Raw genomic sequence first — 16618 nt, 5'->3', positions numbered from 1 at the left:
TTTTACATCTATTTCATCATAAAATCCTGGCAATGGAGATGTTTTCTAATACCTGTGGAGGGTGATTGTCTGATACAAACAGCAGACTGAAGAATGAGCAAAGATTATCCCACCAGTATGTATAAACATGTGCATAAATGCAACAAGCATCATTACAAAGCTCCAGAGTCCATAAGTAACTCTAGCCAGAGTAACAGTGTGGAGATGGAGGCCACTTTATATTGCAGTTGTCTACAGTGTGTCAGTACTGTATTTATTCATTTATATTTTTCATCCTTGCACATATAATTGCATATAATATTGTGCATATATTATATTATTTTAAATATGTTTATTTGCTGATCTAAGTATGTTTGCTGCTATGAACACACCGCTATGAAGGCATGAATACACAGCAATGAGTGTTTATGGAGAATCTATCATCTGATCAAAATGCAGAGTTAGGAACAAACGCAGACTCCGAGCAACAAAAAGATTTGGGACAAAATGAACTCATCTGAGCTTTATTGCATCACTGTGTTTGCTTTCCCACTGGGAGTATCAGAGAAAGACAAAAACAACACTCCAGGTGCTTCCCAGCTGTTCCTGAAGGGAAAGAAAAGGACAGAAAGGAAAGGAGAGCAGCTGCAGAAAAACTGAAATCCTGTGAGGTAAAAATCAGACACAAACTTCTCTGCAACAAAAAGCTTGTTTGTTAAAATTTCATTTATTCATCACTGATATACAAAAACAATATTTCATTTTTCGGTGTGAAAAATAGCTCTGGATTTTTGTTCAGCTCCGTCTGGTTTGGCCCTCGGGGTTTGCCGTAGTGGAGGCCTCTAGTATATACAATGTACAGTCCCTAAGAGCCCTAAGGAGTGAATAAAAGATAACCCTCAGCAGCTGATGTGAGGATCTGGTCTTATCAAAGCCCCTCAGACTGAAGGAGAGGATCGAGGGGAGGAGCGTGATATAACTGACTCAGTGTCAGTGCTTAAAAGTCCATGCAGCAGAATTCACCACAGAGCCTTTTAAGAGCAGACGGGGAAGGTTTCCCAAAAGGCGAAGTAAAGAATCGAAGCCATTTTTCTTCTTGAACAAAGACCTCAAGGTGCAAACAGTGTGTTAAATATTTCAACGCCGATTCTGCTGAGCTTTCAGTGTGAGCTCCCAGAAGCTTTTGGGAAAGCCTTCCCTCTAAACCGTCATTCCAACATCGCTTCATCACACACAAGCTCCCGTGTGAGCGTCGGTTCTCCTCATATACATACATCTTTTTACACTTTTCAGGTTTCTTTACAAAAATAAGGTTATCTTGCATTCATGTCATCATTAAAACTGGGTTACAGAGTGAGATGAACAACTGTTATTGCACAAATTGATTACCCACAAGTAGATCATCTGTAAAAAGAATGAAAAAAAAAACATGTACAACTTCTACTGTGATTAATAAGGACTAATAAATATGCATCTAGCTCGGTCTGTATGTGTCTGGCGGCAAATGAGACAAAACATGCTGAAATGCTGGTGGAGGGGGAGAGGCTGTGGCAGAAGGCAACGGAATGAAAATCGATGAAAAGCACAAACAAATGAACAGAACCAAATCACTGGATCTCAGTCAGTCCCCGGGGCGAGCAGATACAGGGGGAGGCGACAGGTTGCCATGGTGATAATTGCACACCACGCTGAAACATCAACCGCTCTACTTACATATTTGTGTGCGCGTGAAAAGTGCCTCGTCTACAGGACTAAAAAGCAGCTCGGGTGTCGATTGCTTATTCCACTAGAGGCACTTATGGAACGAACGTCTTAACAGCAGACCACATGCCGGTCCCTTCAACATTAACCTCTCCTAACACCACTTTAACATTTGTTCTGTTCTCCTATCAGGCAGCCACTGCGAGCCGTCACCCACTTGTTAGTGTTAGTTTACACAGAAACGTCCGGAATAGTCGAAATGTTTCAGACAGCATGTTAAAAGATAAAAACAGCATGATAATCGACTTCAAAATCATCAACAAATATGAAACAGAAGAGACAACTAGTAAGGATTGGTTAAGACATTAAATTATGATTTTATATTACAAGAATATTAAATATATTAATCTGTGAGTATAAGTTTGCTAACCTAAAGATTCCATCCCCAGTTGAAAATCAGGCAACGAGTAAAGCTCACAGGAATGAGTGGAAGATGGCGGAGACGGTAAGAAAATACAGGCACAAGATGGCAAACTGAGGCATCATTCACTCGTCCTGTACTCATGTCTGTCTGGCTTCTGTTTTTGGTACGTTTTCATCACATAAAACAAACCCCACATGCACTCTGTCATGCAAAGCCATGCTGCTGCACCGTGTGCCGTTTAAATTCAAGACAAGACGCCACCCGACAAAATAAAATCCATGCAATGCTTCGTACACGGAGGTGGAGCTGGGAGTGTGTAAGGGCGTATTTAAGGCATCCAGACTGTATTTCTCCAGGCCTCAGAGTAAATTCTGGTAGAAAAAGGAGCGCGTTTCTGAAAGACGTGTTTGTGGTCAGTAGCTAAGATAAGTAAACATGAAGGTGGGACAGATGGAGGGTTGGACGAAAGAGAAATGAATTATTAAAAACTAAGTACTTTACATTATCGGTCAGCTCAGAAATCACACTCCATGCTGCAGTTAAACGTCACTGCCTCCAGCTGCAGGTTCAGTCTGTAGTTGGGTAGAAGCTGCACTGACGGTTTACTCGCGATGCGGTTGGTAAACTAGCTGGATATCAAATGATTAAAGCACATCTTCCAGTGCTCCCTGTTGGTCAATCATGGATTTCCTTTCGTCGCTTAATCACACCGGATGACTCTTCAGTTCACTCAATTGATCGCTCTGCATTAATCAAGCTGATTCTGCTCACACGTCGCCACCGACCGCTGGATGTGTTGCCCGACCCGGTGGACCGTTACGTCACACAGCTGCTGGGGTTGTGTCTCAGATACAACGTAATGGAGGTTAGCTAACATGGCAAACAAAGGCAGATTGATGAGAGGGCCCAGAGCAGCTGGTTAAGTAATGATGTCTTCATTCTTTCAGCCATCCATTTGCTCTCGGCTCGTCCTCCCTCCTTCCCCTCGCTTCCTGCCCTCTCCATCCGCCTCAGCCTTCTCTGGATCGCTTATTAAGGGCTATATTTAGATAAGAAGAAAACCTCTCGGAGTGCATCGCTGCAGCGTGTTTGTGTGCGTTTCTATGCGTCTGCCTCGCGTTACGCAAGGCTGTAGCTACAGGAAAGGAGTGTGAGTTACGAAAGGGCTACAGGTGCCTCCGTCGCTGCCAACCGGCATGTCTGTCTTGCATAGGCCGTACTCTCAACCTGACCATTAAGACTCGCAGTGAAGAGAGGAATGTAGAGAGGACAAGAGCGATGGTACAGAAAACTAAGGCATCTGTCTCCTTCCGAGTCCATTGCTTGTCAGTGGGACAAACTGTAGTGTAATTTACAAAGAAATGACAAATTCCAGTCGAACCCAGACCACCTGATCAGTCAGAAATAAAATGATTCAAGCAGGAAAACAAAGACTGCAATTTGTTCTAAAGGCAATAAAAAAAAAATCCTATAAGAAATAGTCGTTTGCTACCTCCCTCTCCATGCACGCTCACATTTTCTCATTTCATACACTCACACATCCAGTCCACGCATACATTACAGTATTCTTCCTTGTCATCGCTGATGAATTTCTCTACTGAAGTGGAAGACTCATTCAAAAGAAGATAGCTGTTGCAGGTCCAAACTTTGATCCCAACTCTAAACATACACAAGCTAAACAAGGTCTAAAAAAACATCCCTTTTTAAAAGATTCCCACCCAGGCCCAGTTCCCTGCTGGACTCAGCCAACGTGTGTCTTTTCTTCGTTTCCCCCCCAATCCACATTCTCTCTGCTGTGGGTTCCCAAGGGTGCATGGAGAGCAGGGCACAGGCTGAGTTGTGTTCCACTCCCCCATGGAGTGTCTGGCTGGGTCAGTGCAATGCTCCTGGAGAAAGCACTAGGTGGTCCGTGAAGCAAAGGGGGAGGGGGAGGAGGGAGGTGAGGAGGAGGCTGGCGTAGCAGTAGAACTCTTTCCAGAATTAAATATTGATCCTAAGCCCTGAGGATTTTTGCATTTTTGTGGCTTTGGGAGATTAAAGACCTCAACGCTTCCTCATCCTCCTCTTCCTCCACCTGCTCCTCCTCCACTTTCCCTCACTGGGACTTCTCGTCGGACTCGGAGGGGGTGTGTTCACGCGGCAGCGACATGCTCTTGTGGCGATCCCACAGCTTGTGGAGCTCGGTGGCCTCGTTCTCGCTGCTGCTGGTGCCGCTGTCACGGAAGCTGGCCAGAGGTGGACGAACCTTCACACCTTTCACCGTCACTGAGCCCTCGATGGCTTTGCGAAGCTGGATGAAGAAAGAAAGACAGTTAGAAATGAAGACACAAAGAGCCAAAGGCCAGGCAGGTGACACCTCAGTAAAGCCGCTTATGGGTCAAAAATCTAAACAAGCTCACATTACGAAAGTGACATGACATGATTTGAATCACTGTAAAAGATGAGGCTGGAATCAAACTGTAGGTCCAAATGAGACCTTTCCTTTGCTACAACTTGTTTAGTGATGAGAGCCTCGAGAGTTTACCAAAATACTTTTTAAAGTTTCAGTAAATTATCTGAAAACAAAAATCACATCCAGGACACCAATACCTGTTTCAGTGACTTCATGTCACAGAATTTGAACTGTTTTGCTATTGAAACTATGATGTGTTTCAAGATAGTGATGCTCAAAAACAGATTTGGAATTTAGACAGTGACATATGGAGTGGATGTAAAATTAGTAATAATAATTTTATTTATAAAGCCCTTTCTGTCAAAGTGCTGTACACAATATTAAAAACAGGTATAAACAGTCAAAACAGATTAAAACAATACAAGAGACATCAGTAAAACAAACACTATGTAAAAGAAGAGAAGTGGGTCTTCAGCTTAGTTTTAAATACATTAATGGAGGATGCCCGTCTGATTTCAACAGGCAGACCGTTCCACAATGTTGGTGCCAGGAAAGAAAAAGCCCGAAAATTAATTTGGCTGCAGAGCTCACATGTGTTTAGCATTACTGAAAATTTGAATAACTACCTCCTTCATATATTAAGTAATAAGGGCTCAAAATGCTGGAAAAATGTAGCAAATGAAAAGTGAGACATTTCGACCCTCCACCATGTACTTGAAGAGTCTGTAACTGTAAATATTCATAGTCTTAAGGAAAGATTTTTATGACTTATCAAACAGATTAAAGTTATTATGCACAAAAACGTCTTTAAGGTTTAGTTCATTTACATGGAAAGACCTGGAAACTTTAATGCTTCAACTAACCACAACCTCAGAACATAGAGCTCCGAACGTCAAGGATCGGCTCTTGGCTCCTACTCACATCTGAGCCCCCAAATGGATGACTATGTTTACACTCTGGTGGGTGTTTGTGAGTAAAGTAAGGAGGGTAAATAGTGATTTAGGCACAGTGTTTTATTGACAGTGTACTATTCTGAACTGCAGCAGACAGTATTGGAACACAAGGCCTCTGTGGGAACAGAACTGCTAACCCTGACAGTACTCTGATACTCTGTGGTGCAGGATCCTATCAGTAGTTTACACGCTGATGTGAAGACATGCAAGTTGTTTTTCAGACCACAATCTCTTTTCCATAATGTAATGGAGGCAAAGATCCTGGTCAGAGGGCAGTGTGCACTGAAAAATAAGGTCAGAGTGACTCGGATTTTTGCTGCTTGCTGAACCAGTTCACAGAATAATAACTTTAGATTTATTTCTCTCTGCAGCCCTCGTTGCTACACACACCTACACACAGCAGAAATCAAAGTAGATCAGAAAATGTCGACATACAGTTCAGAACTGTTGCAGTCGCCGTACATACAGTACAGAACTGCATTGTTTATTAGAGGAAATCTGTAAATCTGTCAGAACTACCAGAGAAAATTACTTAGGGTTACTAAAGCAATCTCAGTCCAACTAAAGCAGCACAGCATCACTATAACGAGTCAGCTGCCTGCTGACGATCACATGACTGTGATCCTACTACAAATCACCACTGCAGACTGATTGGGACTTATCTGTCAGAAATGATACAATGACTGAGTGCTTTTCTCGTTTTATTCTTGTTAGATCAAGATTTAGTTATTGTTGGGCTGCACTGCCATAACTTGCGAGACCTTAAACTCATTAGGAAAATGTCTTCTGAGGTAACAAAGTGAGAAGAAGGATCGTTTTCATATAGATCTTATACAGTCAGACTTGCAAGCAGAAGAGTTGCCCTATGTTGTGAAAGTTGACAGGATTTATTCTTCAGGTGTCCTACAAGTCTGAATCTGTGCCTTTGAGACTTTTGATCGCTACACTGCAGTCTCAGAGCAGACATGTCCAGCCATCTGCAGGCTGCTTATTTTGCTCTGGCATCTATAAAATACCATACGGACACATTAACATGGGAAAAAACTGGATTTTCACCAGAGACGGTCTTTAAGTTACTTCCACTTTGGCGTCTATTTTCAGACCCACAGAGTACATCCATCTTTTATATACAGTCTTCAGTTTCAGCTCTCTCTCGTTTACAACATGTTCACTTGTGTAAAGGCATGAGGTGCTCAGGCTTTTTGGCCCAGAGAGCAAAACATACACTACTGTTCAAAAGCTTGGGGTCATCCAGACAATTTCATGTTTTCCATGAAAACTCACACTTTTATCCATGTGCTAACATAACTGCACAAGGGTTTTCTAATCATCAGTGAGGCTTTCAACACCATTAGCTAACACAATGTAGCATTAGAACACAGGAGTGATGGTTGCTGGAAATGTTCCTCTGTACCCCTATGGAGATATTCCATTAAAAATCAGCTGTTTCCTGATAGAATAGTCATTTACTACATTAATAATGTCTACACTAGATTTATCATTCATTTATTGTTACCTTCGTTGAACAAAACTGCTTTTCTTTCCAAAATAAGGACATTTCAAAGTGACCCTAAACGTCTGATCGGTAGTGTACATTTCAATTCATTAAAAGAGGAAAACATTCAAATGTTGTATTTTGTTTAAATATGAATGTACTGTGTTTACATGCCCTCACATTATTCAGTCTCCAGAACACACTGGGGCTTTGTGGAAGTTAGTGATGATTCTCTGCAGCCTCTTTGAACCCATCTCTCTGTGTGGAAGAGAGTATTACTGAATTTTCTGTTTGGTCAGGCCAAGTTTGTCATTTGGCTGATAGGGTGAAGGATTTGGGTGCCACAGATCCTGTGGCAACACTGAAAAGAATACAGTCTGCATGCTGCGGGGTGGAAATATGCGGTACAAAAATGCAGACAAACATCCCTGTGATTCTTCTCTTCCATATGGAGCAGAGAGGCTGTGATATAACAGTCTGTGTGACAGACAGCCAGACTGGGAGAGGCTGGGCTTTATCTGGCTTGGCTCGGGTCTTTTTGTCTGCTGGTGGAACGCAGAACAAAAAAGCGTAAATGTCAGGGACAGGCAAGCAGCACTGCACTTAGCAGCAATCCTCTCACCACTTCCTGGCCAATTCACAAAGAGCGAGGGGTTTTCAGTTGTTTGTGAGGCCGGAGAGATGGAAAGAGAGGGAGGGGGGGCAGAGAACTGACAGAGAGACAATAGACAGAGACAGCAATATTAAGCAGCCTTTTGTCTGTCACAGTATATAACAGGCAGAGAGAGGAGGAATCATTAGTGATGACTGAAATCTGTGTGTGTGTGTGTGTGTGTGTGTGTGTGTGTGTGTGTGTGTGTGTGTGTGTGTGTGTACAGCGCACTGACAGCACTCCTGATGATACTGACAGCGATTTTACAGTCATGAAAGCGGTGAACATGCTGCCTGTGTAAATGATGACAGCCACGACTTCACTTGGGTTTTTTTGTTTGAGAAATTTTCCAAAAATTGATTGAGAGAAAAACTTTCGCAGATATGAAACCATTAAACACCTAATTAAGTTAAAATGAACAATAATCAGCTACAGAATACCACCACAAAGGTGTGTTTTGTCAGGAGACTCGTACCTCTTTGAGGGAAACCACCCCGATGAGGCGTCCGATGCTGGTGACGTAGGCGTGGTCGAGGCCCAGCAGGGAGAAGATGGTGTGGGTCTGCAGAAAAACAGCACAGAAAGGTTAGAAATAGTCAGCAGTACAAACCAGAGACCGCTCTTTGCTGAGTTGTTGTTTAAAATAGAAAATTATGCTCAGTAAGGGAAATGCACCACTGATTCTAATTATCCAACACCAACAACTTCATTCACAGTGGATTCATTCAACTAGTCAAATGTTCAGCTAAATGGGATACGATCACTTTGGGAAATGCAGCACAGTGATATACAGAGGGCTCTAGTTGCTTTTGTAAAAAAGAAAAGAAAAGCACGGCTAAATACCTGTTTACAGACAAGAAATAACTGAAGCTGTAAGCAGTCTGCTCAGTTCAAAACACTGCACATAGAAAAGCCGTCATTATGTTGGCTGTGAGGAACAGTGTGTCGAGCTGCAGGTCTTTATTAGCGATAAACAACTGCATACACACACACAAACTAGAGGTTTACCGGCCAATCAAGACGAGAACTCAAACACAGATACAGGCAGTAAGATGAAGTAGCGCCACTGAAAAACAACTAACGTACAGAAAAACAAAATGTTTATCCTAATGGCTCATTGTGGTTCAACCCTCACAGTTTCACGACTCTCCTAAGACCTGGATTCAGTGCTGCTCAGTTGCTGTTGGGGTTTGGTGAACAAGTGTCTCTATTAGTGAGTGTAACTGTAATTATGCTCCACATTACTCTGCACTACACAATGTCAGCTGTAATATTGAAGTAAGTGAGGCATACACTACCGTTCAAAAGTCTGGGGTCGCTTAGAAACGTCCTTATTTTGGAAAGAAAAGCAGTTTTGTTCAATGAAGACAGCAATAAATGAATGATAAATCTAGTGTAGACACTGTTAATGTGGTAAATGACTGTTCTAGCTGGAAACAGCTGGTTTTTAATTAAAGCTAGATGGGTCACACAGACAATTTCATGTTTTCCATGAAGACTCACACTTTTATTCATGTGCTAGCATAACTGCACAAAGGTTTTCTAATCATCAATGAGCCTTTCAACACCATTAGCTAACACAATGTAGCATTAGAACACAGGAGTGATGGTTGCTGGAAATGTTCCTCTGTACCCCTATGGAGATATTCCATTGAAAATCTGTCATTTCCAGCAGGAATAGTCATTTACCACATTAACTATGTCTACACTGGATTTATCATTTAATTATTGTTATCTCCAAAAATAAGGATATTTCTAAGTGACCTCAAACTTTTGAATGTTAGTGTACATACTGTCTGCGATTTTTGCCTATTGTTTTGTAATTGATTCCTTTTACTGTAGGTGTATTGTTTAGGGTCTCTTTCTCTGCTGTCACCAGTATTATGAGACATGACAGTTTCAATCAGATGGCTCTAAATCTCTACAGTACTCGACCTCAAATTGCAGGCAGGCAAAGTTAGCAACTTGCTAAAGAACATTTCCCAGTTAAAGGGCATGGTTTTCTTCCCTTTAGAAGTAGGTGAAGACCTAAACATAGCTACAAGGATAGAACAGATGCATGCATGACTCCTAATGGGTGTCAAAACTGCAGTCTCTGTTAACAAGTTCGTAACCAAATAAGCTGAGATTATGTTAACACTGTCTTACAACTCGCTTCTTCTGTCATAACTGGCAGTTCAAACATTTTTGGGATGGACTAACTGAACTTAATATGGTTAACTCTAAAAATATGTTTCGTAGCAGTGGTGTGTCTAAGTTTAGCTGCAGACTGGAGTCTCTGAATGGTGATGACACACATTAACCTGTGACAGCTGTCTCATGAATGGGGTCAGAAACAGGTTGAATGCATTAGACTACTGAGTCTCTTGACTTTAAGGAGCATAAAACCAAGTTCAAATAATGATTTGGAAGTCTATTAAATCATTTATATTGCTTCGGTTACATGCTTTAAACTGGTGAATCCAGACATTCCCATTTTAAATCAGTTTTTGAATCAACCTAGTGCATAATAATACTCAATATCCTCCACACAGAGGAGGGCTGGCACCTGAGCAACTGTTTTTTTGTGCCATTTTTCTGCTTTATTTCTTTCCAAAACACAGTGACTCATCATTACACATTCCAAAAAACACAAACAACAATGTTTTAAATGTTCAGTGGATACTACGGCTGTCATTCTGTGCTATTAGTGTCACTCTTAGTTTTTATTCTCACATTTCTACTTGGTTGTTCAACTTTTATATTACTAGAAATGTTAGTTTCATCCATTTCTGTGACCCTGTTTTGCTATATTTCCACTCTCTGCCCTATTAGTGCTATATTTGCCCATGCAATGACTCAATTTCCACAGTGGGATCATTAAAGTTTCATTTAATCTTATCTGCAGTACTAGAGTTACAGAGGAGTGTGCGCTGTGGATCAGAAAGGTTGCAGAATTGATGCCAACAGGACTTTTTGTTCTGGACCCTCTTAGTGTTTAATGGGACTTTCTCCTAAGCTGGAGTGGGCATTGGGGAGGTTTGAAATTGATCCCACTGTGCCAAGCAAACCGAAGCGGTGCCAAGGAAAAGATTGTAAAGTGCTTTTAGGCCACGGCCAACCGTAATGTAATCCGTCAAAGAGTTTCCCCACAGGAAGATGTCGTAGCTTCTCTGGGGACAGAATGAGCTCACCTCCGCTTCAACCCATTCACGTCTATTTAAACTGCTATTCACTGATTAAAGGTGCTGCAAATAGCATTTTACTATCAATGGATCAGCAGCACAGTAATGTGATCATCAGCCTCCGGAGGGCCAAAAAGTCACACTCAGTGTTCATCCTCTTTAATCTCAAAGCGGAACAGGAAAATGTAGATCATGGCAAATGTAGTTCTAATGTGGAAAAGTACTGCCAGTACAAGAGACTAAAACATGGTATCACAATTACAAACGCTATCATGTATCCATGTTGAGATTTTAACCACCACTCCAATACTATGGAGTAGGGATGACACAAGTATTGATGAATCAATTCGTCAATCTGCAGGTACTCTCAATTTTCCACAGTTTTTTTGTATTTATCTTAAGAATGTAGTCCATTTAACGGTACCACCTTGGACTCCCTCTCTTTTTCAGACATTTTAGATAAAATACCAGTAATGAAAACAGAACTTCACCTATTTAACGGCAGTATTATCTGCAGGAAATCTGTGGACAATTATCCAGTGTCACTTCCAGAAAAAAACAATCTCAGCAGGAGTTTTAAATGAAAATTATTCAATGCTTTCAGCGCCAAGAAATGATATCTCATGCCCCTCTACTGTACCGAGGTGGTCTCAGAAAGTCCTGAGACATCGGTTGTCTCTTTCATCATTTCTGCATCCAACACAAAACAGACAATGCACAGCTAAGCACTTGGTTAACTAGCAGGCTTCAGACGTGTCTGAATGAGTTCAGTTAGATCAAGATGAAGATACTGAATGATGAGCCGGACAGCTCTGTACACTGCCACTGTTAAAACACCAAATGAGGGAACATCTTCTGAAGCATCCTCCCTCCAGTTGACTATTGAACCTGCTCTGGAGCTTCATAGTGGACCAACACCTCACCAAGACACTTGGTGCTTATTCAACAGATTTGTTACTAATTTGTATGTTTTGTAATGTGGGTCAATTGAGCCTTTTAGTCTAACTTTATAATGAAGACAGCTAATAATAATGGCTTTATGAGATCTTTTCCTTCATGAAAATCCTGGCTTGCTTTGACTCCTGTTTGCCACTACCTCAAATGAACTGACAGCAGCCATGGGCCAAAACCTCAGACCGGTCATGCCATGTAAATAGGCCAAGTAACAGATTTGTCCATTACAAAAGTGCCTGCAGACAACCCCATAAACAACAACAAGAGTAAACAGCTTGGGATAGATGGTAAGCAGAGAGAGAATAACAGCACACACACAAACACACATGCGCCTGTATACAGCCAGGGCAGCAGGCGGTGTCTAATATGCTGAGGGAGATTGTGCGTGGTACTGGCTTTTGGCGGTGTGCAGTGGAGGGAGGGGACCGAGATGGATTGGTGCAGGATCCCTCTCTTAAATGTTTAAAGACTATTCACACAGTGCCCAGAGGACAAGGGGGGAGGGAGAGGGGGAGGAGGGAGAGAAGGTAGCATTATGAATGGAGGACATTAGGCGCTGGCACAGCCGCTGGAAGGCTACAGTTGGTGTGTGTGTGTGCATGCTTGGTAGGAAGTGAGTGTTTCAACAGTGGAATGTGTTTGTGTGGATGTGTGGATGCTACACGTGTGTGTGCTGAAGACAGAGCCTCTTCCAGGGTGTATGAATGAGCTGCAACAAGGAAACTAAATCAACACCAGCTCTGAAGAGCTAAAGATCCTTTCTTTACGCTGCACTCTCACTTTCTGCTTTACCCAGTAGGGAAGATCCTTGGCTTGAGTGTTTGTGTGCGTTTTTGTATCGTTTGTGTGCTCCTTCAATGTCACTACACACCACAGGAGCACTGAGAGTATCTAGAGTATTGGAATTTGTGGCAGTTCACTTTTCAAGTGCTTCTGTTTGTACTGGGGGAATAAACCTGGCCTCATACCGACTCTTATATCCAAATCAGAAGTCTGGTAGAATGGACATTCGCTCATTGATAAAACAAATGCTTGACATGTAATTTATTAGGTTCCAAGTCATTGAACCATCTGTTGACCTTTTGCACGTACCCAGACTGCTACTGCCGGTGCTATTAAATGTTACATTGATCAAGACATAGCAGATTTGTTGTTTAAACAGACAGTTACAATGAACATCAGACTCCAAAAAGAAACTTTAGTGTAGGCTGGTGTTTAGTAACTCACTAACAGAATACTAAGAATGCACAGAGTAGCAAAGACACTGATTTGTGTTCTGGTAGGACCGACACACAGAGGTTGAAGCGGCTGTATTTTCAATCAGACCTTATGCAGCGACGTGCGCTCCACCAGCTGGAACGGGGCGGGGTCGATCTTGCAGTTGTTGAAGTTGACCTGTTCATCAAGCTGCTTCTCCTCCCACTCTGAAATCTGCAAATCACACAGATTTTGGGAATCACTCATGATATGCAAACAAATAAAGGAAAAAAGAGAAATGCCTCTACGGTATAAAAAGATGTTCAACATCCAGTATTGATCAGGTAATAAACAGGAAATTAAATAAACTGCATCACATCCAGCGAGTGCTAGATGACACAGGCTTGAGTTTGATGGTTCATAAACAGCTAATTTCCAGTGTTAAAGCCTGAATTTACTGGCATAGCTTTTTATGCTTTTGACTCCTACAAATAACTTTGCAGTGACAGGACACACATTAGATGCTTTAAATAGATGATGTCTTTATGTGCAGCATCAGTCACTAATCAGAAGGCAAAGGCATCAAATAATATCAAACCACAAGCTGACAAATCATCTCTCTCTGATAGACAATCAATGGACCAGACACTGCACTGAATGCCTCCATAAATCACATGAGACCCACAACGATGGATGATGAACAGGGTGAATGGCGAAAATGGAAGGCAGATGGAGACAGAAGCGATGACACGGCAGATGTATGAGAGGTGAACCATAAGTGATTCTGGGAGAAAAAAAAGAGTGGATGGTGAAGGAAAGTGTGAGGAATGTGCAGCTGACAGAGAGGAAATGAGAGGTGCTGTTGATGGATGAATTATGAATGATGTCATAGCCAAAAATATAAGACTCGGGGGTAATCAGCCCGTCTGGAGATATTGAGAAATCTGAAAAGCCGACTCCATCAGACTGTAATGTCATCCAATGCAAAGCGAGATTACAGTCAGACAAATGCAGGTTTCTGAAGTCCAGTTTGATCAGATGTATTTGATAGTGGAACTGATTCTATGAACAAGTATTATCTGTGCATGCAAACACTGATATACTGTAACATCCTCCTCTGTCATTGAGCTCCACTGTTGACCAAAAACTAGTTATCAATGAGCTACTGTTACTGGGTGCCATGCTCCTTCACGAAACACATGCTGGAGTCTGAATCTGAAATACGCCACTGACAATAGTTCCCAACAAAAACAAAAGGGTTTGGTAAAAACATTAGAGACCAGCTGTTCTAAGAACTGTTGGGCTGATGCATGGTTGGCTTTAACACACAGTCTGCAGTTTTTGTTGTTTTTAATGGGATTAGAAAAGAAAAACAGAGAAAAAAGCCAGCTCTTTATTTGAAACGGTTTTAAAAGTAGTGTTCTTGAGGCACAGTGCTCTCACCAGACTTTAATGGTTGGTGTTAGAAAAGCTTTTAACCTGCTGAACCTCAAAACCAGCAGGCACCATTTAATTATCAATTAATTTTCTACTTTGTAACAGTCCTTGAACACATCATGCGTGATTGCACTTCTGCTGGGAAAAATAATCACATCTAAGCTGAAGAATTTTGATATTTAATAAACAAACTCTGTATTCTAGATGCTTCACTAAGATGTTCTCCAAAAATAAATCATTCACACTGGATCTTGTAATAAAAAAAACCAAAAAACAAACATTCTGCACTCAGCACAAATGAGGAGCTGATTCACTCAGCTGTGAACAACAGACATGTGACAAAAATTCAGGGAATATTCAGCTAAGCTGCCGGCTGATAGAGAGGGATAGAGAGGAAATGAAAACATATTTGATAAATAAAATATATGCAGCATGACTCAAAAACAGCACATACAGGAGCGAGTTGTCAGTAAGTTGTGGGAAGATACATTCAGCATGGTGAAAATCTCTGTAGAGCTGATGTGCTGAGTGGTGGAATAAGCAGTGTGAAGGTTGTAAAGATGCAAATAGGAAAGTATCCACTGCTGGCGGAACCACCTGTGGCCACTTGGGAAATTGCTGATTTCATGCTCTGTCAAGTTATGTTAAAGAGATAATCAAAGAAATTCAACATCTGTTTTTTCTTTTTTACGATTTATGTCATTTTAACTGACATTTTGGAGATGTCTCTACTTGTGGTCATTCTGCAATTGGAGGACATTTTATGTCCCATCCATCAAATTTCAACCAATCCATGTGCAAAATACTAAAACATGCAGTTGTTGTGTAAATTTACTTGTCTTGACACCAAATCTAAAAAATAACTAGGAGAAAAGAATGTCTGAAAATATTTTTAAAATACCAAATAAGTCTGGAGTTCTCCCTAAAATGTTATTTTTCTCTTGTCCCACCCCTCTGAGGACCAAATTGAATAAAAAAAACTGATACAATTAAATTTAAACCTCCTTTTTATGGTATTATTTTTTTCATTGGTGTCTCTTGTAATTGTGGGAACATTATTTCATCAACATAATATTTTAAACAATAATTATCATGCATGGAACTTGTGTCCCATAACAACCCTGTTAGCATAACCTTTTAGCTGGTAGAAGGAGAAGAAAACAGTGATTCACATGAAACACTGGAATTAACATCACCAAACAGTTTCCCTAACGAATGGGTAGAGCAAAACTATGTTCTCTCTTCTATGTTTTATAATGTTGTCAGCCTTGATTGAATGTCTCACTCTTTCTCATATTATCAGGATCAGACTGATTCTTTGGACTGTTTTCCATCAGTCAGTTTGTCCTCTTGGTCAGCAGTAACAGCTAGCTAAATATCTAGCTTCTACTGCTGAGAAAAAGCTAACATTAGCATGGATTAGCAACCCTGTTACTGTGGTTAGGGTCAGCAAACAACAAATAAAACATAGAATACAAATGGTATTATTGATGTGTAAGCTGAGCCAATCAAGCTTTTGACAGTTTATTAACTATTATTGATAAATACGGAGCAGAAAATTGTAAAAGAGAAGGTTCATTTTTATAAAATTTTGAAGCACAAATGTCTTCCAGTTCTGGAATGATCCACTTCTATCCAGGTAGTAAGAGGTAGTGCAATATAAGATGGTTCAGAGGGTTAAACCATCATGGGGTCACTGGGGCCTTCATAACTGCTCTTATGGACTTGCGACAAATTTTGAGTTGAAAACTTAAAAAAATACTTCAGAAATACTTGACACTTTGAGAGTGGATGACTCATAAGCAGACTGAAGGACTCTTAAACAAGGGAGTGCCTCTGATTGGCTAAATGACCAACAGTCTCCTCTCAGTGGTGTTGAAAGTCGTGTGTAGACAGTAGGTCTGTGTGGCTGTCTGTGCGTCTTACCTCTCTGATGGTCATGTCGTCTTCCACGTCTCCATCATCCTGCAGACGAGAAGCAGCACGAGAACAGTCAGAACAGAAAACGAACACATTCAGTGCACAGAGTAAACACAACAACTAGAGGAAACCCAATGTGTTCGCCACAAACACACAAGCAATGGTAAACAAATGGCGGATAAGCAAATGCACCCAGTGGGGTTATTACTTCCATAAACATTTATTTGTACTTTTCAACTGTACCCTCTTCACTACATCTGTGCACAGAAGGCGAAATGACACATAATCGCCCATGCATCACATCATAAGTGTTATACTGCGCCGCTGTCTCGAGACAGATGGACAGAAAT

General features: G+C 41.3%; 1 protein-coding gene across 12 annotated transcripts in view; it reads right to left on the bottom strand.

Annotated features, from left to right (window-relative positions):
* Positions 1-687: 687 nt before the first annotated feature.
* The window catches only part of clcn2c (chloride channel 2c), a 271943-nt gene continuing 256012 nt past the window's right edge, over positions 688-16618 (bottom strand). For 11 of the 12 annotated variants that reach the window (XM_051957587.1, XM_022222197.2, XM_022222203.2 and 8 more), the window contains 4 exons: positions 16275-16313; positions 13041-13145; positions 8072-8158; positions 688-4394 (listed from right to left, as the gene is read on the bottom strand). In XM_051957587.1, the coding sequence (XP_051813547.1) occupies positions 4200-4394; positions 8072-8158; positions 13041-13145; positions 16275-16313 (426 nt within the window). In that variant the 3' untranslated portion in view covers positions 688-4199. Of the gene's footprint in view, positions 4395-8071; positions 8159-13040; positions 13146-16274; positions 16314-16618 lie in introns of those variants that run through there. The other variant, XM_022222236.2, reaches the window with a different exon arrangement.

The sequence above is a fragment of the Acanthochromis polyacanthus genome, chromosome 13 (genome assembly GCF_021347895.1).
Source record: "Acanthochromis polyacanthus isolate Apoly-LR-REF ecotype Palm Island chromosome 13, KAUST_Apoly_ChrSc, whole genome shotgun sequence".
Lineage (NCBI taxonomy): Eukaryota > Metazoa > Chordata > Actinopteri > Pomacentridae > Acanthochromis > Acanthochromis polyacanthus.
Note: the sequence above shows the minus strand (reverse complement) of the source record. Positions and strands in the feature narration are given on the sequence as shown.